General features: G+C 41.0%; 1 protein-coding gene across 2 annotated transcripts in view; it reads right to left on the bottom strand.

The window, feature by feature from the left end:
• Positions 1–1,563: 1,563 nt before the first annotated feature.
• Positions 1,564–26,724, bottom strand: part of Rnf214 (ring finger protein 214) — a 30,015-nt gene continuing 4,854 nt past the window's right edge. The window contains exons 3-14 of one of the 2 annotated variants that reach the window (XM_051197316.1): positions 26,039–26,098; positions 19,140–19,280; positions 15,216–15,355; positions 8,560–8,656; positions 8,178–8,266; positions 5,440–5,530; positions 5,178–5,276; positions 3,946–4,322; positions 3,691–3,820; positions 3,138–3,242; positions 2,754–2,849; positions 1,564–1,836 (exon numbers count right to left, since the gene is read on the bottom strand). In XM_051197316.1, the coding sequence (XP_051053273.1) occupies positions 1,771–1,836; positions 2,754–2,849; positions 3,138–3,242; positions 3,691–3,820; positions 3,946–4,322; positions 5,178–5,276; positions 5,440–5,530; positions 8,178–8,266; positions 8,560–8,656; positions 15,216–15,355; positions 19,140–19,280; positions 26,039–26,098 (1,491 nt within the window). In that variant the 3' untranslated portion in view covers positions 1,564–1,770. Of the gene's footprint in view, positions 1,837–2,753; positions 2,850–3,137; positions 3,243–3,549; positions 3,821–3,945; positions 4,323–5,177; positions 5,277–5,439; positions 5,531–8,177; positions 8,267–8,559; positions 8,657–15,215; positions 15,356–19,139; positions 19,281–26,038; positions 26,099–26,724 lie in introns of those variants that run through there. The other variant, XM_051197315.1, reaches the window with a different exon arrangement.

The raw sequence follows: 26,724 nt of genomic DNA on the forward strand, positions 1-26,724 counted from the left end.
TGCACAGTTAAAGGGAGAGAACAATCTTAAGATTATAAGACAGAAAACGAATCCCCCACTTGAAAAATTCAAAGGAAATTGTCTTCCATCTTGTCACTTCTTCTGTTCAAGACAGTACCAAACAGGAGACAAGAAGACAAAAGTACTTAATTAACCAAAGAAAGTAGGTCACCTGACCTCTAAAAGGTTGAGTACTCAGGCCATTCCATTCCCCTTTTAAGATGCCAAGGTAATCCTGGGAAGTCCAGTTCCCTAAATATGCTTGTCAATCAACCTGGACAAATAAGGCAAGAGAAAAGAATTCATCCATGAGCTCATAGGCAGGGAAGAAAAACAAAACAAAACAAAACAAAAAAAAAAAAACAAACACACAAACAAACAAAAGAGAATTTAGTTAGCTCAGAAAGGAGAAAGTCTTTGCTATCCTAATACAAATTACTAGATTCAACAAGCATTTCATAGTCCCAGAATGGGAAAACATCAATTGTTGGTAACATAATGTTGCCCTTCCCCCAGATCCAATTTCTTTTTCCTTGATTAACACTTGTGTACTTTTAAAAGGGAAGGTAATTAAAGTCATTTGCTATAGAAGTAATACTGAAAAGGACTCAAGGTTCTCTAAGCCACAGTCATCCCAGGCATAAAAAACAGAAGTACTCAGTAAGCAGAGGTGGAAACCATCTCACTCCAGATGGGAATCTGTAAAACATGGTTTGTGACTGTCAAATCCCCCCCCCCCTTCATCTCACTTTGTCTTCATCTTATCCTAGACAGGGAATGTGCCCCCATGGCTTTCTTGCTTCACAAGTGAAAATCTAACATCCCATGATTATTCTGCAAATAATTTTGCATAGACATCTCACCCCAGTGCCTGTCTGGAGCTCACCCAAGGTCACTAAACAACTTTTTTGTGAACCAACTGCCTTAACCTTTGGGGGTAGAGAATAGCTAGATCAGGAGACCAGGGGAATGGGAAGGGTGAGCACTTTGCAAGACTGGCCTGTCAGTGCTTAGTGGAGGCCAAGCCAGTGGCAACAGGGGATGGTGGCTAGGCCCAGGGGAAAATCTGTGAATTGTGCTTTTCTATCCAGGAAATAGAGTAGACAGAAGATGCTGGGAGAAATGGGACTTAATTATGTTGTTCTTGGATTTTTCTGACATAAAACAGAATATCCTGTATACATGATATCAATGTATAAATAATGATCATTAACACAGTAAAATGTTCAATGAAAAATCATACTATCAGAGTTAAATTTTTTTCCCCTCAATCAGTAACATTTTATCACTGGAATGGAGTGGCTAAAACAACACCAAGCTTTCTGGAGGCCCCTGCAAAGCAAGGCATCTGGTTGGACAGCAGGTGAGCACCAGGCTTCAATTCTGCATACATGAGCCTTACAAAAATGGACTAGAGGCTGAGCCAAACCAAGCAGGATGGCCTTAGAGCAACAGCAGCTTCCTAGATGGGTTAGACAACAGTCCTATGCAGGGATCATGATTTCAAGGTCAAATTAAACATCATATTCCCTACAGTCTGCAACCCCAAAAAGAACTGCAAGATGAGGGGGAACAAGGTGTATCTGCACTATATACATACTTTCATTACGAACATTTGAATACAGACTTTCTATACACACATTACCTATATAATAAAAATGTACACAGCATGAGTATATGTCACTGTATAAATATAGAGTTTTAGAAATCTTGAACCCGCGTTTCCTGTTCACATCGGTTTCTCCTCTTCTTCCTTCTCGGTCGGGTCCATCATTTAAGAGTTGGGCAAAAGGGACAAGTATCATTTGTGTTGGTCTGGGCCCAGAATTTGATACACTGGAAAGAAAGAAACACACATATACCTCAGACTTGTCTGGGAAACCAAAGTAAAGTTAGCAGAGAGTGGCATTAAAGATGAAAAGATCTAACACTCAAAAGTTCTCACAAGGGCCAGATGGACTAGCAGTGGTCTCTCTCTTCATGTTATGTGTTATACGCACTTGTTAGTATGAAAACATGTTAGTGCATGTGCATATGTTTGTGGAATCCAGGGTTAACCATAGGTGTCTTTTTCCACCATTAAAAAAATATATTTACTCCACGTATGAGTGTGTGCCTTTGGGGCTTTGTCTTATCTAGAATGTAGGTGCTGGGATGAGTGCCTATCTAGCATGCTGAAAGCCGTGGTTTGATCTACAACACCACATACACCAAGTATGGTGACACACACCTATAACCTTAGGAGATGGGGGGGGCAAGAGGATCAGAAGTTCAAGGCCATCCTTACCTACATAAGGAGTTAAAACAACTTAGATGTTAATACTGTTTTTGCTTCTTGGAAAAACAAAATGAACAAAACAAACTGGTTAAGAAAGAATCACCCTGCTGTTAGCAGGAGTCACTTGTGAGTCAGTAAGTGAAGAGTATACTCAGGCCTTCATTCTGTTAATGGAGTTACTAATCTCATAGTCAGGCCCTACCACTCCTCTCAGCTAAAACAAAGCATACCCAAGAAAAGAGATTATCAGAGTTTAACTATGAATTGCTTATTAGTAACCTACAGAGAATGGGATAAAAAGCTACAACATTCTAAACTGGCATTCTGAACTCTACTGATGGTGAGTTCACAAATGACTGAAAACTTTATGACTAAATATCAATGATGGTAATGAATTAACCTAGTAAAATTTTGCAAAAAAATGACCTCTGACTCTGTCAGAAAGCAGAGTACAAGAATGATAAGCAATGCCTACCTCCTTGTGCAGCGCATGGGTGCAAGCCATCGGGTGCAGCTCACTGGGCTGGACAAGTTTCTGACACATGAGACACAACTTACAGGTGGGTGGAGCCTGTGGGACAAGAAAGCTGGTCACAGCTAGCTAACCTCCAGGTCACCTTGCCTGCTATGCCCATGACTCCATCAATTAGTTCCACGGAGCAAAACTATTCCTCAGTGAAAAAAAAAATACAAGTCCTAACCTATATTCTTGCCTAAAGTATTTGCAGCATGTTCCCAGTAGGGCTGCAAACAACCCTGCTGTGGAGATAATGGTTTCCTCTAACATTCTTACCTGTAACCCACTCCCTCCTCACCCTGTGCTTCTCCACATCCCAGTGTTAAAAGAAAAGAGTCTTACATGTGAAGACCTTCCAGGGTATGAAACTTGGGCAGAAGGCAAGAACATTGGGGTACTGATTTGGGCCAGAGGAGCAGGGTACAAAGCCCGGATCCGACCAAGTGGCTGTGGGTAGAAATAATTTCAGAGTGAGGGAAGAGTCTGAGCAACAGAGCATGTATTAAAGAAGCTGGGGCCAGCAGGATGGCTCAATGGGTAAAGGTGCTTGTATGAAAGCCTAATGACCCGAGTTCAATTCCTGGGACTCACATGATAGAAGATGGACTCCCACAAGTTGTCCTTGAACTCCACACATGTACCCGTGAAAACAATCTCTCTCACATACAAACACACACACATACACACACAATAATAAATTTAATACAAACACACATATACACACAATAATAAATTTAATACAAACACACAAACACACACACACAATCACTCACTTTAACAATGAAAAGAACAAACCAGATACCCTTTGCTCTGATGCTTCTCCCAGTTTTTCTGAAGTTGGCTTCTTCCTCAACCTCTCTGTAGATCTAAATTCTCTCCCTGTAGCTCCTCTTACCTGAGTACCTGCCACCCGTTCATGCTCTGCCAGCCGTGCAGCTACCAGCTGGATTAATTCCTCCATGGTCAGGCCTGCCATGGTGGTACGTGCTGTCTTGATCTGCTGAAGAATGTTGGTCATCTGGGCCCTAAGAAAGAACAATGTTGAAGGAAAGAAGATCAGTCTTTATGGGAAACATCCACATAACCTCCCTATGTCAAACCACAAGTATTGATCTGGCAGATACCTAAACTGATCCTTAACAACACTTACTTATTGCACTGTGGGAACCGAGTCAGCAGCTTCTCCAGGATCTTCTCCAGTTTGTCTACTGGTTGGGGCCGGGGAGTTTCAGTAGAAGCTTTAATACCGCCCAAGCCTGGGGGAGGCGGGATGGAGGCAGCAGGAGGCATGTGTGGACCATGAGGGCTGACCAGAGACCCCAAGCCAGGGCTATTTCTCCCATGTGAGCCAGGAAGAGGCGGGGATGGTTGGTTGGACTGGGAAAGGGCAGGGTTCAAGATTGGAAAAGACAAAGAACGAGGATCTGCACTGGGCATAACCATAGGCATTGTGACCTGCCCAATAGAGAAGGGCATCCGAGGGGCCAGAGAGGGACTGGGCTGAAATACTTGAAGCATGAAATCTGCCTGCAAAGGGGAAGAAGTGGAGGACAAAAGAGATGGGGAGAAAAGATTAGGAACTGGAGCAAGGGATAAGGAGATGGTTCAGTTGGTAAGGTACCTGCCTTGCAAGTGTAAAGTCCTGAGTTCACATCCCAATAGCCACATAAAAGCCGAGAGGGGCATGTATCTGTAACCCTAATGCTGTGGGAACACAGACAAGCAGATCCCTACAGTGGCCAGCCAGTTTTGCCAATCCCTGACAGCTCTAGGTGCAGTGAGAGACCCTGTTTCAGAAATAAGGTAGACAGGCTGGGTGGGTGTGGTGATACATGTCTTTAATTCCAGCACTAAAGAGGAAGAGAAAGGCAGATCTCTGAATTTGAGGACTGCTAGGTCTAAATGAGTTCCAAGCTAGTCTCAAAAAAAAAAAAAAAAAAAAAAAGGTAGAGAATAACCTAAAATTGGTCTCTGGCCTAAGTGCACAGGAACACACACACATACACACACATGTGCACACATACAAGCACACATATATAAACATAGACAAAAAATTTTTTTAGAAGCCAGGAGATAGTGACACACGCCTTTAATCCCAGTACTCGGGAGGCAGAGACAAGTGGATCTCAGCGAGTTCAGGGCCAGCCTGGTTTACAGAGTGAGTTCCAGAACAGCCAAGACTACACAGAAACCCTATCTTGAAAAAACAAAAACAAACAACAAAAATATTTCAGGAGAGAAAACTGTGGCAGAAATCAATGAGAATCTCTTATATTCCTACACTCAATAGGGATGGCCCAACATCCTCATAAACAGAACAAGTAGACAACTCTCTGCCTTTGTCTACACAGAAAGTGGAGTCCTCAAAGTCAGCACTCTTACCTCTGAGGGAGGTGGAGGCAAAGTCGGGGTAGGGATCTGAGGAAGGCTGCTTAGCTTGGCTCCATTCCTCACTAGCTGGATGTGACTGTTAAACTGGTCCTGGAACAAAAGGAAGAAAAGGATTGTCCTTTACTGCCAGGCAGAGCAAACCTCAAGAGAAAGCACCCTGTGCAGTAAACAAAAGGCTACCCACCAACCTACTGACAGGAGAGGTTAAGCACAAACTGGGGCTGATTGAACCATCACTCTTAACTGAACTTACCCGAACATTCTTTTTCATTATCCGAACTCCATTCAGTCTTGTCTCCCACTCCTGTTTGGAACGAACTGTCTCCAGTGTTGGAGGAGTTGACCTTTCAAGAAACAGAATTTACAGAATTCAAAACACAACAATTAAAATTTTTTGTTGTTTTGTTTTGAGACTGGGTTTCATAGTGTAACCCTGGCTGTCCTGGAACTCACAGAGATCTTCTTGCCTCTGCCTCCCAAGTGCTGGAATTACCTTGCCCTGGGCAACAACAATCAATTCTTTTTTTTTTTTTTTTCTTCTTCTCTTGGTTTTTCAAGACAGGGTTTCTCTGTGTAGCTTTGGAGCCAGTCCTGGCACTCAGTCTGTAGACTAGGCTAGCCTTGAACTTACAGAGGTCCGCCTGCCTCTGCCTTCGGTGTGCTGGGATTAAAGGCTTGAGATACCACCACCGGGCTTTTTTTTTTTTTTTTTACAGTCAATCCTTAATTCACATAAAATACATACTTAGAAATAGTTTGTGGGCGGAGGGTGGTCATGTCAGGGGGCAGAGAGGGTAAAAGGGAGGGAGAGAGGGAGAGGGAACTGGGATCGACATGTAAAATAATAAATTAAATAAAAAAAAAAGAAAGAAAGAAAGAAAGAAATAGTTTGTAGGGCTGAAGAGATAGCTCATCAATTAAGAGCACTGGCTGCTCCTCCAGAGGTCCTGAGTTCAATTCCCAGCAACCACATGGTGGCTCACAACCATCTGTAATGAGATCTGGTGCCCTTCATCTAGCATGCAGGGTTACATGTAGACAGAATACTATATATATAATAAATAAATAAAATCTTAAGAAAAAAAAAAGAAGGAAAGAAAGACAGAAAGGAAGAAAGAAAGAGTTTGTGCTAAAAAGCACTGGCTCCACACTTGGTTCCTCAAAGTATTAAAAGTAAGATGGCAGCCTAGCACTTCTGCCTCCATTTTGTGTGTGTTCTCCTCTTTGGGTCAGCATATGCTTGACTCTCTATAGGCATGTTACTTACCTCACTCATGTTACTCTTTATCGCTTATCTAATCTTTACCCTCCCCTTTTGATGATGATGACACAAAAACAACTATCCTAAAATTGCAGTCACTTTTGATTCCAGGAAGAACAAGACTTCTAAGGAACAGTGATGGGAGATGTCATTCTGTAAATATTTCTCTTACTGGTTAATGAATAAAGCACTGTTGGCCAGTAGGAAAGCAAGATAGGTGGGACTAGGAGACAAGGAGGATGTGGAAAGCAGTAGGGAGGAGATTTAAGATGTAGCACCAACAGGGTAGAACCCCTGACCCTCTCTCTGTTAAGATAAGATCATACTTAGATTGATAGAAATGGGTTAATATTTAAGACAGAGCTAGCCAATAAGAAACACTAGTAACAGGCCAACATCATTATATCTAATACAGCGTCTCTGTGTGTTATTTGGGGCTGGCGTGGCAGTGAGAATAGGCTGGCGGTTTTCTTGTAACAGAACAGCCACCTCCAGATGAGGATAATTATCCATGAGTAGAAGTGGTCATCTGGTGGGAATCAGACCAAGGCCCTCAAGTGGTGACAGCTAATAATAGGACTTCTTCTGATCACCTCACAGATGAACAACTGAGACAAGCATCAATAAGACTATATCTTGACCCAGAATGGTTAATTATTTACCTCTCCTGCCCCTTGTCCCATTTCCTCTATTTAAACCTGAAGTTCTGTGCCATGTGGTGGTGTTTGCCTGTAAGTCAAACATTTTAAAGGTAAAGGCAGAAGGATCAAATGTTCCAGGCCAGCCTAGACTACACAAAATCCCATCTTAAAACCCTAGGACTAGAGTGATGATGGCTCAGCAGTTAACAGTGCTTGCAGAGGAATAAAGTTTGGTTTCTAACATCCACATTGAGCATCACATTACTGCTTATAACTCCAACTGTGGTGAATCTGATAGGTACCTGTACACATGTGCATACAAACATTCAAAGATACATACATAAATATAAGTAAAAAGTCACTTTAAAACCTATATAAACAGATCAACCCAAAGATAGTTTTGTTATCTCTGCAACTATCAGTTCTTTCCAATGTGGCAACACTGATTACATGTTTTCTGCTTTTCATCACTACTGATTTCTTTAACTGGTATACTGAGATGAATGACTAAGCACAGTCTGCTAGGGTTGACAGAGCCTGGCCTTTTACCCTGAACTCCAGTTACACCCTGAGACACTGCTTTTGGATAGTGGTCCTTGAAAAAAGAGGTGGGAGCAAGTGCTAGAGCATAAATGATATCACCTTTCTATTTGAAGACAGGGTATCCCTGGCCTGGAACTTTCAATCCAGTTGCCTCAGACTCTAAAGTACTGGGATTATAGCAAAGTACCGCCATGCCTGGTTCATGTCATCATCTTTTAAGCCAAATATTTAAGAAAGAATCAGCCAGAGAGGGTTCTTATCTGCTTCAAATGCTATAGGAATCCTCCAAGTTCTGTGACAGACAGAGGAGAAATAATCACGGAAGAAACAAGGCTCCAAAGACATATATTATGCTTTGTTATTTTAACAGATAGTATAATGGTAAAAAGTGCAAAGCTATAAAAGGAGGAAAGAGTGAGAAAGTGCAGAACATGGAAGGGAAATCTTGAACAATTATACATGCACACACAGAGATGGCCTTAGAGTCCTATGAAGACAAATGTGAGCCAGGCCTGCTAGCCTAGGCCTTAAGAGGGAGATACCTACTTGAGGTAAGTCAGATGCAGCTCTGCTTCTTTCTCTGCTTCTTCCAGTTTCAACACCAGCAACTCCTTCCGGCTCTCCAGTGACAGGATCTAAGGAATCCATGCATGCAGACATCCATGCATGTACATGTTTGTGCATGCATGCATGCGGGCACATACACAGACACACACACACACAGAGAGAGAGAGAGAGAGAGAGAGAGAGAGAGAGAGAGAGAGAGATTCAGGAGGGGGTAGACAGGAGAGAGAGAGAGAAAGAAAGCTTTATAAACACAAACTATCTGTAGTTAAAACAAATGCCTTCAGGCTTTTAGTACTCTATCAAAACTGTACAGCACCTGAGAGCACAAGACCAAGTCTTTGAAGACATTGTCGCTTCCTACCTCAGCCTTCCAGGCCCGCTCTGTCTCTTCCATAATATTCCGATTGATTTCACCATCCTGAGTCTTGAGTCTATCCAGTTCCATTTCCCACACCTCTCTGTACAGTGAGAAGCCAAGAACAAGATTAAGGAAGGAAATGAAAGTTTGCTGAGCAACCAAAACAAAAGGAAAGCCTGACTGGTTCTGTGGGGACTACTACATGAAGAGACTCCAGAGACAGACAAACGATATATAGGGTAGTCTAAACTGCAAACAGGTCCATCAAGTAAAATGTCCACTTCTCCACTCGCTCAAATAAAGTCACCTAGTGCAGGAAAGGAATCTCTCTTAGAATCCAAACCTAGCTAGGCATGGATGGTAGTTCATGCCTATAACCCTCGTTCTGGAAGGCTAAGTCAGATGGATTGCACTGAGTTACAGACCAACCTAGATTAACAAAATAATAATAAAAAAATTAAAAACAAAAACTAAGTTTTTTTTAAATATATAGCAAAATGTCTGTCCATTATGCAGGTCTATCATTACTGACCGAAGAATTTCTTTGTTGTCAGGCCATGGTGGCACATGTCTTTAGTCAGGCCATGGTGGCACATGCCTTTAGTCCTAGCACTAGGGAGGCAGAGGCAGTGTATCTCTGTGAGTTTGAAGCCAGCCTATCTCAAAAGAAAAAAAAAAAAAAAACATAAACAAAAAGAATCTCATTATTATTTTTTTAAATCTAGATGACTACATGAACTTTAATCTTTATTGTGGGCATGTGCATACCAGTGTGTATAGATGTTTTGCCTGTATGTATGCCTGTGTGAATGTGCATGAAGTGTCTTTGGAGGCCAGAATAGGGTGGCAGATGCCCTGGGACTGGAATAACAAAGGTGCTATGTCAGTCCTCTGGGAGAAAAACCAGTGCTCTTGACTGTAGAGCTGTTCTCCAGCCCCTTCCTTGTTATTTTCAATTTCATAACTATAAATTATGCCACAGCCGCATCTCTGTGTGTGACTAATGCAGGTTAATGACAAGTGATGCAATTAGATGTGAGAAGAAGAAAAGCTGGGGAAGCCCCAGGCTCTGGAACTGTGGTTACCTGGTTCATCCCAGGCTCACTACTCTGCACTGCTTGGCCAGAAGCCCTGGGGATAGGACTGCACCTTTCAGATAGTAGGCCAGGGTCCCCAAACACATCAAAGGCCTACTCCAAGGAGCTACATACACCTTTAAGCTTAAATTTGTAAGCTTGACAGAAGGGAGGGAGGAAGGGAGTGGGAGGGTGGTGGCGGCATACACCTTTAATCCCAGTACTCAGGAGGCAGAGGTAGAATGAATTTCTGAGTTTGAGGCCAATCTGGTCTACAGGTGAGTTACAGGACTGCCATGGCTAATCAGAGAAACTCATAAAAAATCAAAATAAATAAACAAATAAAAAGGAAGGAAAGGACAGATAAATGGTACTTATTTTTTTCATTCTTCAATGAGCTGATACTGGAGTTTTCCTGAGAATACATGACATGTGACAGTATCCTCTCTTATAACTAATAAATACATGCTTCTGTATTCTTCTGATTTCAGCAATTTTCCCTTTTGGTGAAGGAGCTGTTTGATTTTTAAGCTTTATTTTTTTCATATGTATGTATCTCTGTGTATGTTATGTGTGTGAGGCCCAAAGAGGTTGTTGGATTCCTGAAGCTGGAGCTATAGGCAGTCATGAACCACCCTATGTGGGAGCTGGAAATTTAACCTGGGTTCTCTGCAAGAGCAGCAAGTGCTCTTAACTGTTCTATCACTCCAGTCCCAGATTTTAAATTTTTGTATAAAATACTGTATTGGGGCTGGAGAGATGGTTCAGAGGTTAAGCGCACTGGCTGCTCTTCCAGAGGTCCTGAGTTTAATTCCCAGCAACCAGATGATGGTTCATAACCATCCGTAATGAGATCTGATGCCTTCTTCTGGCCTGGAGGGATACAGTATCAACACTTGGAAGATCTACAAAAATGTTGGGCCAATATTTAATAAATTATGCATTATGTTATCAAACTATAACTATAGGATCCACTCAATGGGTATAAAGATTATTTTAAGAAGACACTGAGATTCCATAGTTGTGGGGTGGGAGGGTGTGGGGGTGTGGAGGGTGTGGTGGTGGGGGCAGGGAGCTCTTGAAATTTCCCTTATTAGAGCCAAAGCAGCCATTTGTAGAGAGCCAAAATGTCATAGTGATCTCCCAGAGGGAGGATAGGAGCCATCTAACAAGCCTCCTCCCAGTACATGTGGGGACCAGAGGTAGACAGCATGTGTCTTTCTCTACTTCCCACTATGTTATTTTTTGAGACAGGGTCTCTTGACTGAACCTATATCTCAAAGATTAGCTACACTAGGTAGCTGGATAGCTCCAGGGATCTGCCTCTCTCTGCACCACCAGTGTGAGAGTTATAGAGATGATAATGGCCATGCCAACTTTTCACATGGGTACTGGAGGTCCATACTCATTTCTTGTGTTCACACAGGAAACCGTGGAGCTTATCAATTTGTCTAGATTAGCTGGTCAATGAGCTCCAGGGTCCTTCTTGTCCCACTGTCTCCCATTCCCAGTGTTGGGGTTACAGATGTGTGCTGCCATTCCTGGCTTTTAGTAGCTGCTGAAAATCTCAACTCAGGTCCACATGCTTGCTTGCATAGTAGGAACTTTACTGACTAAACCACCTCCCCAGTTCACAGACATTCTCATCTACTGAAAGCTCATTTTATTTCCACAAATGTTCTCTAAATGATCTTTCTCACCCCTCTCCAGGGAATCCTTTGGGGACTATAGGGATGACACAACTGGTAAAGTACTTGCCTTGAAAGCTCAAAGAGCTGAGTTTAATCTGCAGAACCCACATAAAAGTGCTGAGCCTCCTCAAATGGTAGGAGTACTCATTTGTGATCCCAACACTGGGCAGGGGAGACAGTAGATCACTGGTACTCACTGGCTAGCCAGTCTAGCCTAATTACTGAACTCTAGGCCAAGAAAAGACCCTCTCTCAAGGGAGGTGGGTGATGTTCCCGGAATGACATCCAAGCTTGTGTGTTTGTTCTCTCTCTTCTTCCTCTCTCTCTCTCTCTCTCTCTCTCTCTCTCTCTCTCTCTCTCTCTCTCTCACACACACACACACACACACACACACACACACACACAGTGATGGCTAATTTATGTCAACTTGACACAAGCTAAAGTTATTTGAAAGATGTAATTTCAACTGAGTAAATGCCTTGTGGGTGGTACCATCCCTGGGTTGGTGGTCCTGGGTAATATAAGAAAGCAGGCTGAGCAAGCCATGGGGAGCAAGCCTGTAAGCAGCCCCCCTCCATGACCTCTGCATCAGCTTCTGCCTCCAGGTTCCTCCCCTGCTTAATTAAGTCCCTGTCATCACAGCTTTTGATGATGAATGATATGGAATAGTGAGTGAAATAAACCCTTTCCTCTCCAAGTTGCTTTTGGTCATGGTGTTACATCACAGCAATAGCAACACTAAGTAACACACCCCTCTCTCCCCAAAAGATTGTTTTCCTACCAGGCAGTGGTAGGGCAAGCCTTTAATTCCAGCACTCAGGAGGCAGAGGTGGGCAGATCTCTGTGAGTTCAAGAGCAGCCTGGTCTACAGAATGAATTCCAGGAGAACATGTTACACAGCGAAACCCTGCCTTGAAAAACCAAAAATAAAATAAAATAAAATGTTTTCCTATAGCCAGGCAGTGGTGGTGCATGCCTTCAGTCTCAGCACTTGGAAGGCAGAGGCAGGTGGATTTCTGTGAGTTTGAGACCAGCCTGGTCTACAAGAGCTAGTTCCACGACAGGCTCCAAAGTTACACAGACAAATCCTGTTTCAAAAAACATAACAAACAAACAAAAAACAAAAACAAAAAAAACAAAAACAACAAAAAAATTTTCCTATAAGTACTTTCTTCCCTCTTATCTTTGCCTCAAGAGGACACAGAGCCTCAAATTTTAATACATTTAAGTTACTGGTCTCTAGTAGGTCTTCTTTGTGTAGACACGTTGCACAGACAAATAAACTTTTTTCTTCTTACTGATCTGGGAATTTAATTTGCTAACCCTAAAATGGTACAAGAAAAGTTTTTCTTCCCTTTAACAAAATAGGTAAAAGATCCATTCAAGCTTCAAGATATTGTAGGACATGCCTGTAATACTAGCACTCTGGAGGCAGAGGCAGGTATGCTGAAAGTTTAAGGCCAGATCAGTCTACACAGCAAGTTCCAAGCCAGCCAGGACTTCAAAGTAAGATACTGTCTCAAAAAGCACAACAAAACAACATAAGCAAAACCATCAGATTTTAGGCAGGCCTGGTGGCACAAGGATGTAATACCAGCTACTCTAGAGGATGAAGCTGGGGAGTCTCAAGTTCAATGTTTGCCTGGGTTACAGAGTTAAGTTTAAAGCCAGCCTTATCAACAGACAGCCTGTCCCAAACTAACAAAAGTAGGCTGGGAATATAGCCCAGTGTTATATTCACACACATACATCATAGCATATGTGAGGAGCTTACCCTAATCCTTACAACCACCACCTCACCCAACCCCACACACCCCCTAACAGATTTTAATATAGCAGTTCAAAAGTTTATCGAGGTAGTTTAAAGTTCTACTTCAAAGCTAACTTTTAACAGATCATTTGAAACCTTTAGAATATCAAAGAACACTCACAATTATACTTAAGAGCTATAAAAACACCCCCTGCTCTTCTAACTCACCTATGTACTGCAATTTTCTCCAGACTTCAACAAAAACATTTACAATCAATTAAATTTAGAAAAATTATGGATTTTTTTCACTAAAGAGATTTATGAGCATCTAAATAATGCTATTCTTCTAAATAAACTGACTTAATCTTTTGTGGTAGTTTGAATATAACTGGCCCCATAAAAAACATGCTATTTATGTTAACACACAAGTTTTATCTTAAAATAAATCAGCACATAAATATATTTTTGCCTTAATTTCTGGCTCAGTGAATACTAATAAACAAAGCAGATACAAAAATATTATTTATAGCCCTTGTTAATTATTATTTATAAGGGGCCAGGACATAGTGAATTTGAGACTGCAATTCAAGCAAGTAATAAGGAAGGCAGAAAGATGGTACCTACTCTGAGCAACATATTGAGGATCTACCTCAAATAAACAAATAAAAAAAAAACCTGAATCTTCAAGATCATGAGTAATAACACTGTTAGCATTAATTACTTAGAGCTGTTCAATTAGAGGGAAAAGGTACATGAAGCGTGTAGAGTCAGCCAGGTAGTGGTGGCACACTCTGTCTACACTCGGAAGGCAGAGGTGGTGGATCTTTGTGAGTTCGAGGCCAGCCTGATCTACAAAGCAAATTCTAGGACAGGCTCCAAAGCTACACAGAGAAACCCTGTTTTGACAAACAAAAAACAAACACACAAAAGTGTAAAGTCCACAGTTATAGGTAATTTGCCACAGGCTTAGACAGAATCATAGACTTATTTCTGTTCGTTAAGATATCCCATGATGAGTTGCTACCTGTCTATGTCTGTATCTCATCTTCCCTGATCAACTGAGAAAACTGTGCCAGGGCCAATGCTGCCAAAAGATGGGGGTGCTAGCTGTTATAATCACTAGCAACATGTGAAAGACGATGTTCGGCTCTGAATAGATTCTACAAAACTGTTTGAGAATGATCATTGTGACCCACCTCCTAATCATTCACCAGATTCTCAACAGAACTGGCTACCTTCCAGACCCTCTCCCTAATATTCTTTTGAATGTGGAGGTGCCATAGTTAAGGTCTCTCACTTTGGAAAATGAATCAGTAAGTGAGCTTACTACTTATTTTTGACTTAGCATCATATATATTTACAACAGCCAAGTTTTTCTCAATAAATAATGAATAAAATGAATGTCAGCAGCCTTTAAATAACATCATAGAATTCACAATTGTGAATTCTCAAGTTTATCCAGATTTAAGGCCCACCTTGCTCTTGTTACAATATTAGAAAGAGGACATAATCCCTAGATAATTCTTTCATAAATGGTGTATAGGTTACCACTCGTGGTGCCAAACAGTAAAACCATTCAAAACATTCCCACAACCTGAGGTTCTCAAGGAAAAAAAAAAAAAAAAAAAGACCCTCAGCATATAAAGCAAAGGAAATAGGTTTAGAATAACATAGAAATCTTGATCATGGGGCTGTGCAGAAGCTCATTGCAAAATATTTGTTATGCATGTATAACAACCTGAGTTTGGATCCCTAGTTTCCTAAAACTGAGCATGCAATACTTCTGTGTAGTAATTCCAGAACACACAGACAGACAGACATACATAGACACAAATACACAGGTTACAGTTTAAATAAAAATTTAAAAGTTATGATCATACTTGGAATACAGCTAGTTAACAGTGTGACTTCTTTTTTTGAGAAGAAGACATGCTGGGGACTGAGCCTGGAATGAAATCCCAGCATTTAATTATCATTTCAGAGCAGTACCAACTCTCTGAACTTCCTTATTTTGTGTAATATAGGGTACTGAGAATGTGAAGTCACTGGAGAATTCGAACGTGTGTCGTGTGTTCCTTTCTCAAATGAAAACAAAGGCCTGGCCCTGTGTGCACAGGATCTACTTTCAGCAGCAGCGGTTACCTTCTGCCCTTCTCACAGAGCTTCTCAATTTCTGCTTTCAGGTCCTGCTCCTTTTGCAAGAACTCCTTCTTTTCTTTCTCTATCTTCTTCTTGGTTTCTTCCCGCTTTAAGGTCACATCCTGAATTGCCTTTAGTATCTCCTAAATGCCACACAATGACAGTCATACAAATACAGAAGGAAATGTTAGTTTTTGGTGTTTTAGGTTTTTGTTTGTTTAAATCTGAAAGTTTATTTTCTGTGTGTGTGTGTGGTGTTAGGGTTCTAAACAAGAGCCTGGTACATGATAGACAAGCACTCTATCTCTGAGTTACACAACCAGCCAGCCCTGATAGTTTTTTTGTCCTGGTTTGGTTTGGTTTTTCAGATAGGGTCTTACATAACCTGGGCTGGGCTTAAACTCAATTTGTCGACAAAGCTGGCCTTGAACTGATCCCCTTGAATCCACTTCCACTTATTTGGATTACAAATATGTATTACCTTGCTCAGTGTTTTTGGTCTTTTGAAACATGGTTTTACTATGTATCCTAGACTGGAGTTTACTTCAGACATAGAAGCCCAGGCTGGCCTCAAACTTGCCACAATCATCCTCTCTCAGCTTCCTAGCAGCAGATGCCGTTGATCCACTAGTCCCACCCTGACTGTTTATTTCAATGATTATAAATTCATATGCTGACTTATTGTAATCAAACAGAACTGGAAGAATCAACTCCATAAATTACTGATGTAAAAGCCAAGCCCCCAGAAGAAACTTACATAAACACAGACTTCGACTCAACAGGATAGTTCTATGAATCACTGAAAAATGGAATGTGGGGGCTGGACAGATGGCTCAGCAGTTAAGAGCTCTGGCTGTTTTTCCAGAAGACTCAGGTTCAATACCCAATACCCACACACTGGCTTACAGCTCTCTGTAACCTCAGTTCCAGAGGAACTGATGCCCTTTTCTGGCCTCCCAAAGTACTGGGTACAAGTGTATACATAATGGATATATACAAGTGGATACATAAATGTAAAACACCCATATGCATAAAATAAAATCATTTTTAATAAAATGGAGTGTGAAACTAGGAAGACCTCAATCATTAAAGTACTTGCCATATAGACATAATGATGAGTTCAAGTCCTAGAACTCACATAACACAGTCAGGCGTGGTGGCATGCCCTTGTATTCCCAGCTCTAGAAAGGAAGAAATGAGGGGATCTTGGAGCTTGCTGGACAGTCAGCCTAGTTCTAAGTCCAAATGAGAGATTCTTTCTCAAAATACAAAGTGGAAAGAGCCTAAGGAATAATACCTCAAAGTTGACTTCTGACCTACACACACGTGCACATATCTGCATCACACTTGCATGTGTAACACTTGCATGTGTACACATGATGTGTATATACGAACACACACACAATATATTTTTAAAAGAAATGTAATGGCTTGTATAGCAAAACTCAAGTAAAGACTGAACAAAGATCTGTTGAGAATGCTGAGACAGGCATTTTTGCTTCAGGTGGGAATTTGCCACATCCAACAAATATGCTCTTGACTTCTTATAGTTCTGAACTACTAGAAGTGGAATTTTCTGTTTGTTTGCTGTGCTAGATAGTTTTATGTCAACTTGAAACAAGCTAAAGTCACCTGAGAGGAGAGAACCTAAATTAAGAAAATGCCTCCATAAGATTAGGCTGTAGGCAGGCCTGGAAGGCATTTTCTTAATTTAGTGACTGATGGGGAAGGGCTCAGTCCATTGTGAGTGGGGCCATCCCTGGGCTGCTGGTCCTGGGTTCTATAAGAAAGCAGACTGATATGGAACACACCAATGAGCAGCTTCCCTCTATGGTCTCTGCATCAGCTCCTGCTTCCAGGTTCCTGCCCTGTGTGAGTTTTTTTTTTTTTTTTTTTTTTTTTTTAATACTTCCTTTGATGATGAACAGTGATATGGAAATGTAAGCCAAATAAACCCTTTCTTCTCTAACTTGCTTTTTGGTCATGGTGTTTCATAACAACAATAGTAATCCTAACTAAGATATTAGCTGTATTACTATATAACAGGAACAAATACGTGTATGTTTTTGTACATTTATAAGAAGTCAAACAATACAATTATCCTGTTTCATACAACTCTGTCCATAACAGTAATCGATGTGTTATGTTTTCACATTTTGTTCACTGATGTTTGGGTGGTCCTGGAAAGCCAGCACAGGGTCCATTTTTCCATTTCTAGTGAGGCCTTTTTTTTTGAGGCCATTTTATATTCATTTTGCATCTTGGTCTTTTCTGCTCGGCATAACCACACTATGTCAATAGCTACAGATATAACTAAATATGGACATTTCCAGGCTATCTAATCATTCTGTTAAAAATTTATCAGACTAACTGAAACTTTTTTGAAACTATTTTTCCAACCTAATCTAATGGGGGGCAGGGGGGTGGTAGGTGGTTGAAATAGCCTGTAGTCCAGGCTGGCTCATTTTGTAGCTAAAGACACCCTTGAACTCCTCATGTTTCTGCCTCTGCACCAGAGAATTGGATTACAGGAATGTGCCACTTAAGTTTTTAAGCAATACCGCAATAAACATTCTCTATATCTACATATTCATACACTAGAATAAGACTGCTTGGTCAACTTATTTACTATGTATTTACAGTTTTAACTGACAGGTCTTCTGTAGTTGTTTAAAAGAAAATGGCCCCCAAAGGGAGTAGCACTATTAGGAGGTACAGCCTTGATGGAGTAGGTGTGGTTTTATCAGAGGAACTGTCTCACAGTAGAGACAGGCTTTGAGATCTCTTTTCTCAAGCTTCACTAATAGACACTCAATCAACTTCCTGTTGTCTCCAAGATATAGGACTCTCCGTTGCTCCAGCATCTCATCTACCTGCACACCAAAACGTTCCTGGTCATGAGGATAATAGACTGAAACTGTAAGCAAGCCACCCCAATTAAATGTTTCCTTTATAAAAATCATCTTGGTCATGGTGTCTTTTCATAGCAATAGAAACCCTAACTAATATATCTTCCTAAGTTTCCAAAATGATCACCACAGCCCACAGCCCACAGCCCACAATGAGCTCATTTTACCTCACCCTTGACAATGCTATTTTGATTACTTACCTGGATCTTTTTATTGTGTTTGAGGTTTTACTTACTAATTTATTTTTTCAAGTTTTTAATTGTAGATTTAACCTAAATAAAATGATATTTTTGTATGAGATAGGAGATTAAGTATTAACTAGTCAATAACGTCAACAAAACATATTAATAAATAACCTTTTTCTCTCTGTACTAATATAGAAGCGTCTGGAAAAGATGCTCTCAATGCTTCTTTTAATACTTGAATGTTTTTTGAAGAATAAAAAAAAATTATGTTCAGGAGGTGGTGATGCACAGCTTTAATCCCAGCACTTAGGAGGCAGAGGCAGGCAGACCTCTGAGTTTGAAGCCAGCCTGATCTATAGAGTGAGTTCCAGGACAGCCAGGGCTACTTTACTCATGAGTAGTATGCTTGTGTATGCATAAACACATACATACATACATACATACATACATACATACATACATACACACACACCCCTATCTACCCTTTTTTTCGAGGCGAGGGGGTGAATTTTTTTTTAGATACTGTCTTACTACATATGGACTGGAACTTGCTATATAAACCAGACTACCCTCAAACTCACAGATCTCCACCTGGGTCTGTCTTCAGAGTGCTGGGATTAAAGGCGTATGCCATTACTCATGGCCATAAATATGTAATTTTAAATCTACATTCTGCATATGAAAGAAGAGACATAATTATCTGAGTTGCAATTTCTTTTTCTTCATTTCTTGTTCTCTTGCGCTTCTGGGAATTGAGCCCAGGTTGCTGAATATGCTAGGCAAGCACTCTACAAGTAAGGTACATCTCCCAAATGTCAATATTTGCAGACTACCTGGTGATTCTTCATTTCTTCTTCTCTCCTTTGCTGAAGCTGCTTTAATTGCACTTGAAGCTGATTCTCCACCTGCCTCTGCTTGTCCAGTACTTCTTGATAACGTTCCTTCAACAGGGTTCTCTCTGTCATCATTTTGTCCTATTAAGAACAACAGGAATTTCATTCCCATTAGAATCACAAGAAACACTAACCAGGTTTTTTGTTTGTTTATTTAGCTTGTTATTTGTTTGAGAAATGGTCTTATATAGCTCAGGCTAGCCTCCATCCTGTTATGTTGCTGAAGATGATCTTGAACTTCTAAGTCTTCCATCTCCCAAGTGTTGCAATTACAGGTGTGCACCACCATGCCTAGTTTATACTGTACTAGGGACTGAACCCAGGGCTTTCTGCATGATGAGCAAGTACTCTTATCAACTGAACTGTATCCCCAATCTGTATCTGAGATGCTGCTACACTGTCCAATACAATAGCTAATAACTCTATGTGGCTATGTAACTTAAGTTAATCATTAAGTATTATAAAACAGAAAATACCCAGGCCCTTGGGAGCCTAGACACATTTCAAGGAATCAAAAGCTACCTGTCACTAACAGCTACCAAACCAGATATTAAAGATTTAGAACATCTGCACAACTTCAGATTTGCCATTATTCAACAGTATGCTAAAGCAGGGTTGGAAACTCATGTCACGTGGGCCAAATCCAGACTTTGTTTTCATCAATATCAGTTTTATTGAAATGCACAAGCTACCTTATAGGTTTCTTCCCAATGTAACAGCAGAATGGAATGATTGTAACAAAGTCCATTGAGCCCACAGAACATAAAATATGTCCTATATGACCCTTTACAAAAAGAGAAAAAAAGGTAAGAAAGTGAAAATATAAAGTTGCATGCTCACTTAAAAAGAATCCAGGAATAGGAAGCTGTGCTAGCCATCAGCACTGAAGCTGACAGGCCCACTAGGGCATATAGAAAACCAGGTACTCAGAACAACTCAGCAAGCTCCCACAAAAGCTAGAGATTAGAAGTCACACTATGGTCAGATGTGGTGGCTGATACCTATCATTTCAGCACGTAAGAGTCTAAAACAGGATTGCTGAGAGTTTGAAGTCAACCTGAATGAACTACAGCTTGTTTTATTTAATAAAAAATAAAATAGAGCTGAGTACTGTTTCCAGCACCCATATTAGACTGCTCACATCTGTCTGTAACTCCAGCTTTAGGGGATGGGCATGTCTTCTAGTCTCCATGAATACTGCACTTGCGTACACAAATGGACACAAAGATACATACACAGAGTTAAAAATAACATTAAAGAGACTGATCTACACAGGGAGTTACAAAACAGCAACTCCCATAAAACAAAAAGAAATAAAAAATTTTTAAAAATTAAAGGATGCAACTTTAGTCACAAAACACCAGGGATAGATCAAAAGGTCTTTGTTTAAAAATTGGTTTTTTTAATTTATTATCATTGTGTGTATACAGGTGTAGGATATATATGTGGGTATAGTACACATGTGTTATAGCATATATGTAGAAGCCAGAGAACAACTTTGTAGAGCTGGTTCTCTTTCTAGCTTTTAAAAGATTTTTTTAAAGGTTTATTTATTTTAGGTATACGAATGTTTTTGCCTGCATGTATATCTGTGCACTGTGTGTGTGTGTCTGGTGCTTAAAGAGATCAGAAGAGGACATTAGATTTCCTAGAACTAGAACTAATGATTGTGACCCATCATGTGGGGGGTTCTGGGAACCAAACTCAGGTTCTCTCCAATAGCAATGATTTTTATTTTTAATTTCTCGTGTGTGTGTGTGTGTGTGTGTGTGTGTGTGTGTGTGTGTGTGTGTGTGTGTGTGTGTCTGGGAACCAAACTCAGGTTCTCTCCAATAGCAATGATTTTTATTTTTAATTTCTCGTGTGTGTGTGTGTGTGTGTGTGTGTGTGTGTGTGTGTGTGTGTGTGTGTGTGTGTGTCTTTATATGCATATAGGTGCAAATGCCCAAGGAGGCTAGAGATGTTGGATCCCTCCCTATGAGCCATCTAATGTGGGTGCTGGAAACTAAACTCAGGTGCTTTAGAAAAGCAGTGGGTTCTTTAATTAATTGCTAAGCTGTCCTTCTAGTCTGCCGCCACTTCCATTCTTATATGAGCTCTGGGGATGGTCTCAGGTCACCAGGTTTGAACGGCAAGCACTTTTGCCCACTAAGCCATCTCATTAGCCTAAGGGGACTATTTTAACAGATAAGTATCACCTACCTAAAATTCTATTATTTGGGGGGGGGGTTGTTTATTCTTTTTTCTTAAGATATGGTCTTGAACTTAACACACAGCCAAGGCTAGCCTTGCACTGATCCTCCTATTTCAATGTCCTCAGTTTTGATCTAAAGTAAGAGGCCCATAGCTCTTCTGTTGCCACCCTTGCTCAGTAATCATGTCTTAAAAAAAAAAAAAAAAAAAAAAAAAAACTTTACAAATAACTGCCAAAGCAAGACCCTATGTGAAAACACATATGTATGTTAGAGATGTAATTCAGTTCACAAAATACTTGATTAGCATGCACAAAGCCCAGGGCTAAATCCCCAGTACTGCAGAAAACCAGGTACGGTGTGGCACACGGATAATTCTGGCAGTCAGAAGGGAAAGGCAGGAAGACAATTTGAGGACAGCCTCTACTAAGGAGTCAGTTCAAGGCCAGTCTAGGTAAAATAAGACCCTTTCTGTGAAATAAAAATAAAATTCCTCATGCCAGTCAGCCTGGTGGCACCCACCTGTAACCTCAGCACTTGGGAGGTTGGGTGGGAGGATTGCAGCTGCAAGGCAGGCCTGAGCTACATAGTGGGACCTCATCTAAAAAATAAAACAAACCACTACCAAGGGACAAAATGAAAATATATAAGTAAGCAATACATATGACAATACTGATAAAGTGACAGGAGCTTAACATATTGTAACACGGTTACTATTTTTTTGTTTTGTTTTTCAGACAGGGTTTCTCTGAGGCTTTAGAGCCTGTCCTAAAACTTGCTCTTGTAGACCAGGCTGGTCTCAAACTCACAGAGATCCACTTGCCTCTGCCTCCCAACTGCTGAAATTAAAGGCATGCGCCACCACCGCTCGGCAATAATTTAAACTTAATAAAGAATCTATAATGTAAGTATATTGTGAACTAATTATAGCATACCCAAACTATTTTATGTAGCTTGCAGAGCCAGCTTTTTCAGGCAAGCATCTCATGTATCAAGGCTGGCCTCAAACTCACTATACAGTTGAGGCTGGCCTTGAACTCCTGATCTTCTTGCCTCTACTTCCCAAGTGTTGAGATTATATTTGTCAACCACCATACCCAGTGATGATCAGCTTTTAAAGAAACAATGGGGCCAGGCTTGATGGTATATGCCTTTTAATGCCAGCACTTGGGAGGCAAAAGCAGGGAGATCTCTTCAAGTTCAAGGCGAGCCTGACCTATATATATATCAACTTCCAGGCTAGCCAGAGTGAGATCCTATGTATTGGCTGGTTGTGTGCCTCAACTTGACACAAGCTAGAGTTATCAGAGAGGAAAAAAAGCCTTGGCTATGTAAATACCTCCATGAGATCCAGCTATAAGGCATTTTCTCAATTAGTAAACAATGGGGGGAGGTCCATCCCATGGTAGGTGGTGCCATCCCTGGGCAAGTGGCCCTGGGTTCTATAAGAAGGTGGGCTGAGCAAGACACAAGGAGTAACCCAGTAAGCAGCACCCCTACATGGCCTCTGCATCAGCTCCTGCCTCCAGGATCCTGCTTTGTTTGAGTTTCTATCCTGACTTCCTTCAGTAATGAAGAGCAATGCTAAAGTGTAAGCCAAGAAAACCATTTCTTCCTCAAAACTTGCTTTTTGGTCATGGTATTTTGTTGCAGCAATGGAAACCCTAACACAAATTGATATCAGCATAGTGAGGTATTGCTGTGACAGACCACCCCATGTTATGGGGTGGACTGTGGAAGGACTCTGGAACTTTGGTCTAGAAGAGCAATTCAGTGTTAAGAGCTCACTGGGATGTTCTTTAGGAGCTTGGAAGATAAGAATGTTCAAAGCAGTAGGTAAGATGCTGGCCTGGCTGGGCAGTGGTGGCGCATGCCTTTAGTCCCAGTACGTAGGATGCAGAGGCAAGAGGATCTCTGTGAGTTCAAGGTCAGCCTGGTCTACAAAGCAAGTTCCAGGTCAGCTAAGACTGTTACACAGAGAAACCATGTCTCAGGGGGAAAACAAAAACAAAAAAAGATGGAGGCTTGGGGCTGGAGAGATGGCTCAGAGGTTAAGAGCACTGCTTGCTTGTCCAGAGGCCATGAGTTCAATTCCTAGCAACCACATGGTGGCTCACAGCCATCTAAAATAACAACTGGTGCCCTTTTCTGGCCTGCAAACATGCAGGTAGAACACTGTATACATAATAAATAAATAAATAAATAAATAAATAAATTTCAAAAAGAATATAAGCAAATCAGTTGTGATTAACAAGATACCAGAACTACTAAAGTGAAACTCTTTTGCTGGGATACTTGATGCTCGTCAGCTGGAGCTAAGAAATTAGTTGTGATTAAGAAGAGACCAGCATCCGTGAGGTAAACTCCTGGGAAGTGTTTCCTGAGAGCACAGAGAAGCTGTGTTCCAGGGGTGGCCAAGGTTGTACCTAGTGCTGGCAGCTGGAGCTGGTAATATGTAAGAGTCACCCAGGTGGTACTGGTTTTGAAGGCATGAAGGGTGTAATGGAGAGCAGCTGAGGCTTGGTATTGTGAAAGGTCAGGAGAGGCCATCGGTGAAGATTCAGTCTCACTAACAGTTGAAGGCACAGGACAGAAGAGGACATGCAAAAAAGTTGAAGAAAGCCTATGAGAGGCTATCGGTCAAAGTGCAGCCTAGTTGCAGCAAAGACCCCAGCATTTTGGAGATACCAATACATGGCAAGACCACCAAGAACAGCAGCAGCAGTGGAGTGGAATCAGCTGGAGCCTAGAAGACAGCTATGTGTGCTGCAGAGGGCAGAGCCGGAGAAGTGACCCAAACCTCTTTGGAGGAGTCCAGAAGATTGTGAGTAGATCCCAGGCATTGGACATTTGGAATGTGGGTTTGTTTTGATTATGTGCCCAGACTTTTTTTTTCTCTCTCTTGAAGAAAGAATTTCAGTGAAGCCCACAGTTGACTTTGAATTTGTTTGGTTGGTTGGTTGGTTTTTTGAGACAGGGTTCTTCGTGTAGTCCTGGAACTTACTTCTTAGACCAGGCTAGCCTCAAATTCACAAAGATCTACCTGTCAGTGCTTCTCTGGTATTGGAATTAAAGGCATGTGCCACCTGGCAACTTGGAATTTTTAAAAGACTGGATTTTAAAATAGATTGGCTATTTAAATGGACTAAAATTTTTATTGTGTTTGAATTCGTAAAGACGGTGGGACTTTTAAAGTTACTTATGTTTTTAATGTGAGATCTTGGGGACGAATAAGAGGGGATTGGTTGTGGCTTAATAGTGATATGTTTGTGTGTCAAGTTGACAAGGGGTCAGTTGTACTGGCTGGTTCTTTTTCAACTTGACACAAGCTAGAGTCACCAAAGGAAGGAGCCTCAGTTAAAGAAATGCCTCCATGAGATCCAGCTATAAGGCATTTTCTCACTTAGTGATCAGTGGAAGAGGGTTCAGTCCATGGTAGGTGGTGCCATCCCTGAGCAGGTGGTCCTAGGTTCTATAAGAAGGTGGGCTGAGCAAGCCATGAGGAGCAAGCCAGAAAGCAACACCTCTCCATGTCCTCTGCATCAGTTCCTACCTGAAGGATCCTGCCCTGTTTGAGTTCCTGTCCTGACTTCCTTCAGTAATGAACAACTGAAATGAAGCTAAATAAGCCCTTCCCTCCACAAAACTTGCTTTTTGGTCATGGTGTTTTGTTGAAGCAATAGAAACTCTAAGACACCCTATCTCAAAAATTACTAAGTAAGTAAAAATTAACTTTAAAAAGTAATAAAGGTAGAGTGTGTCACAGTAAAGTAACTAGGATAAGAGGAAAATTACCGTAAGAAGAAAAGAATACTGCTAAAAACATGGGGATGCTTTATCTGGAAAGGTTTAAGCTTGAGAGTTAAATATGGGCATTAAGCTAGTTGTGATGGTATACACTTTAACTCCAGCCCTCAGGAGGCAGAGATAGGCAGATCTCTGAGTTCCAGGCCAGCCTGGCCTACAAAGTGAGTTTCAGGACAACCAGGACTGTTACACAGAAAAAGCCCTATCTCAAAAAAAAAAAAAAAAAAAAAAAACGAAAACCAACCAACCAAAAACTTCACAGCTCTAAAGAGCACTCCCGCCCCAATATTGTGAATTCATGGTCAGCCCTAAGCTATATGAAACTTCAAACAAAACAGAAGTCACATGTGGTGGCTCACTCCAATAATCCCAGCAATCCCATGAAAGACTGCTATGAGCTCAAGGCTGACCTGGCTCCAGAACAAGACCCTTTGTCAAACACAGAAAGTGATGAACAGAATAGTGCAAACTTCTAATCACAGTATTTAGAAGGCAACACTGAAAGTCTGAGACCAACAAGGACTATAACAATAATACCCTATCTCAAAAATAAAAATAAAGGACATTTAAAATTACATGTAGAAAATGGTAAATAGAAAACAAATTCCAATACTAAACCCACACAAGAAACATAGCAAGAGCTGCAGAAGCCCTGTCCTCTCCTCAGAATAGGACTGGCATAAGAGATATTGTTAAAATGTAACAGGCTGGGTGAGGCAGTCCATTCCCACTGTCAGGGACTGTATAAAGATGTGCACTTTTCCCAACCAAGATGACAAGGCTCTACATTCAGTGTTCCAATGGCTTTATGTGACAATGATATTTTAAGTACGAACTTACCAGATTCTTTTCAATATCTTGATCTGTGTTTACCTCTGAATCTGCTGTCTTAAAGTCAGTCTACAAAAAAAAAAAAAAAAAAAAAAAAAAAAAATTATATTCAAGACTTTAAGTCACTTTAACACAGTTATTCTAGACCTTTTCTCCTATAAACCAGCAACAGAGAACAAAGTAGCAATGTAGTTCTGGCAAACAGACATTACCATTTAATACAATCTTCACTGACCCCATAAATGGTCTAAATCTGTCTAAGGGAAAGCCACAAATCTAAGAGAACAACTGCCTCCTGCAATCTATTTCTTCCCACAACAAAGCACACCAGCACTAGAAAGCAGGGATCTTCTTGATGTACTTCTTGATGTAGAACAGACAATTAGCAAGAACTCCTAATGGGAGGACAGAGACTAATGGTACAAGTGCTAGCCAGGCATCAGTGCCACACAGCTTTAATCCCAGAATGTAGGAGGCAGAAGTGGGCAGATCTCTAAGTTTGAGGCCAGCCTGGTCTACAAAGAGTTCTAAGACAATTATGGTTACACAGAAAAACTCTGTTGGGGGGGAGGAGTAGTGAAAAAAGTATGAATGCCAAGGATCTACACCACTCAAGGTTTCATCCAAAAAGATTATATGGAGGTAGGTCACAATAGTTCCTACATGCTACAAAATTAGACACTGGCTTTCTTGTT

This window comes from Phodopus roborovskii, unplaced genomic scaffold (assembly GCF_943737965.1).
Source record: "Phodopus roborovskii unplaced genomic scaffold, PHOROB, whole genome shotgun sequence".
In the NCBI taxonomy this organism is placed as follows: Eukaryota; Metazoa; Chordata; class Mammalia; order Rodentia; family Cricetidae; genus Phodopus; species Phodopus roborovskii.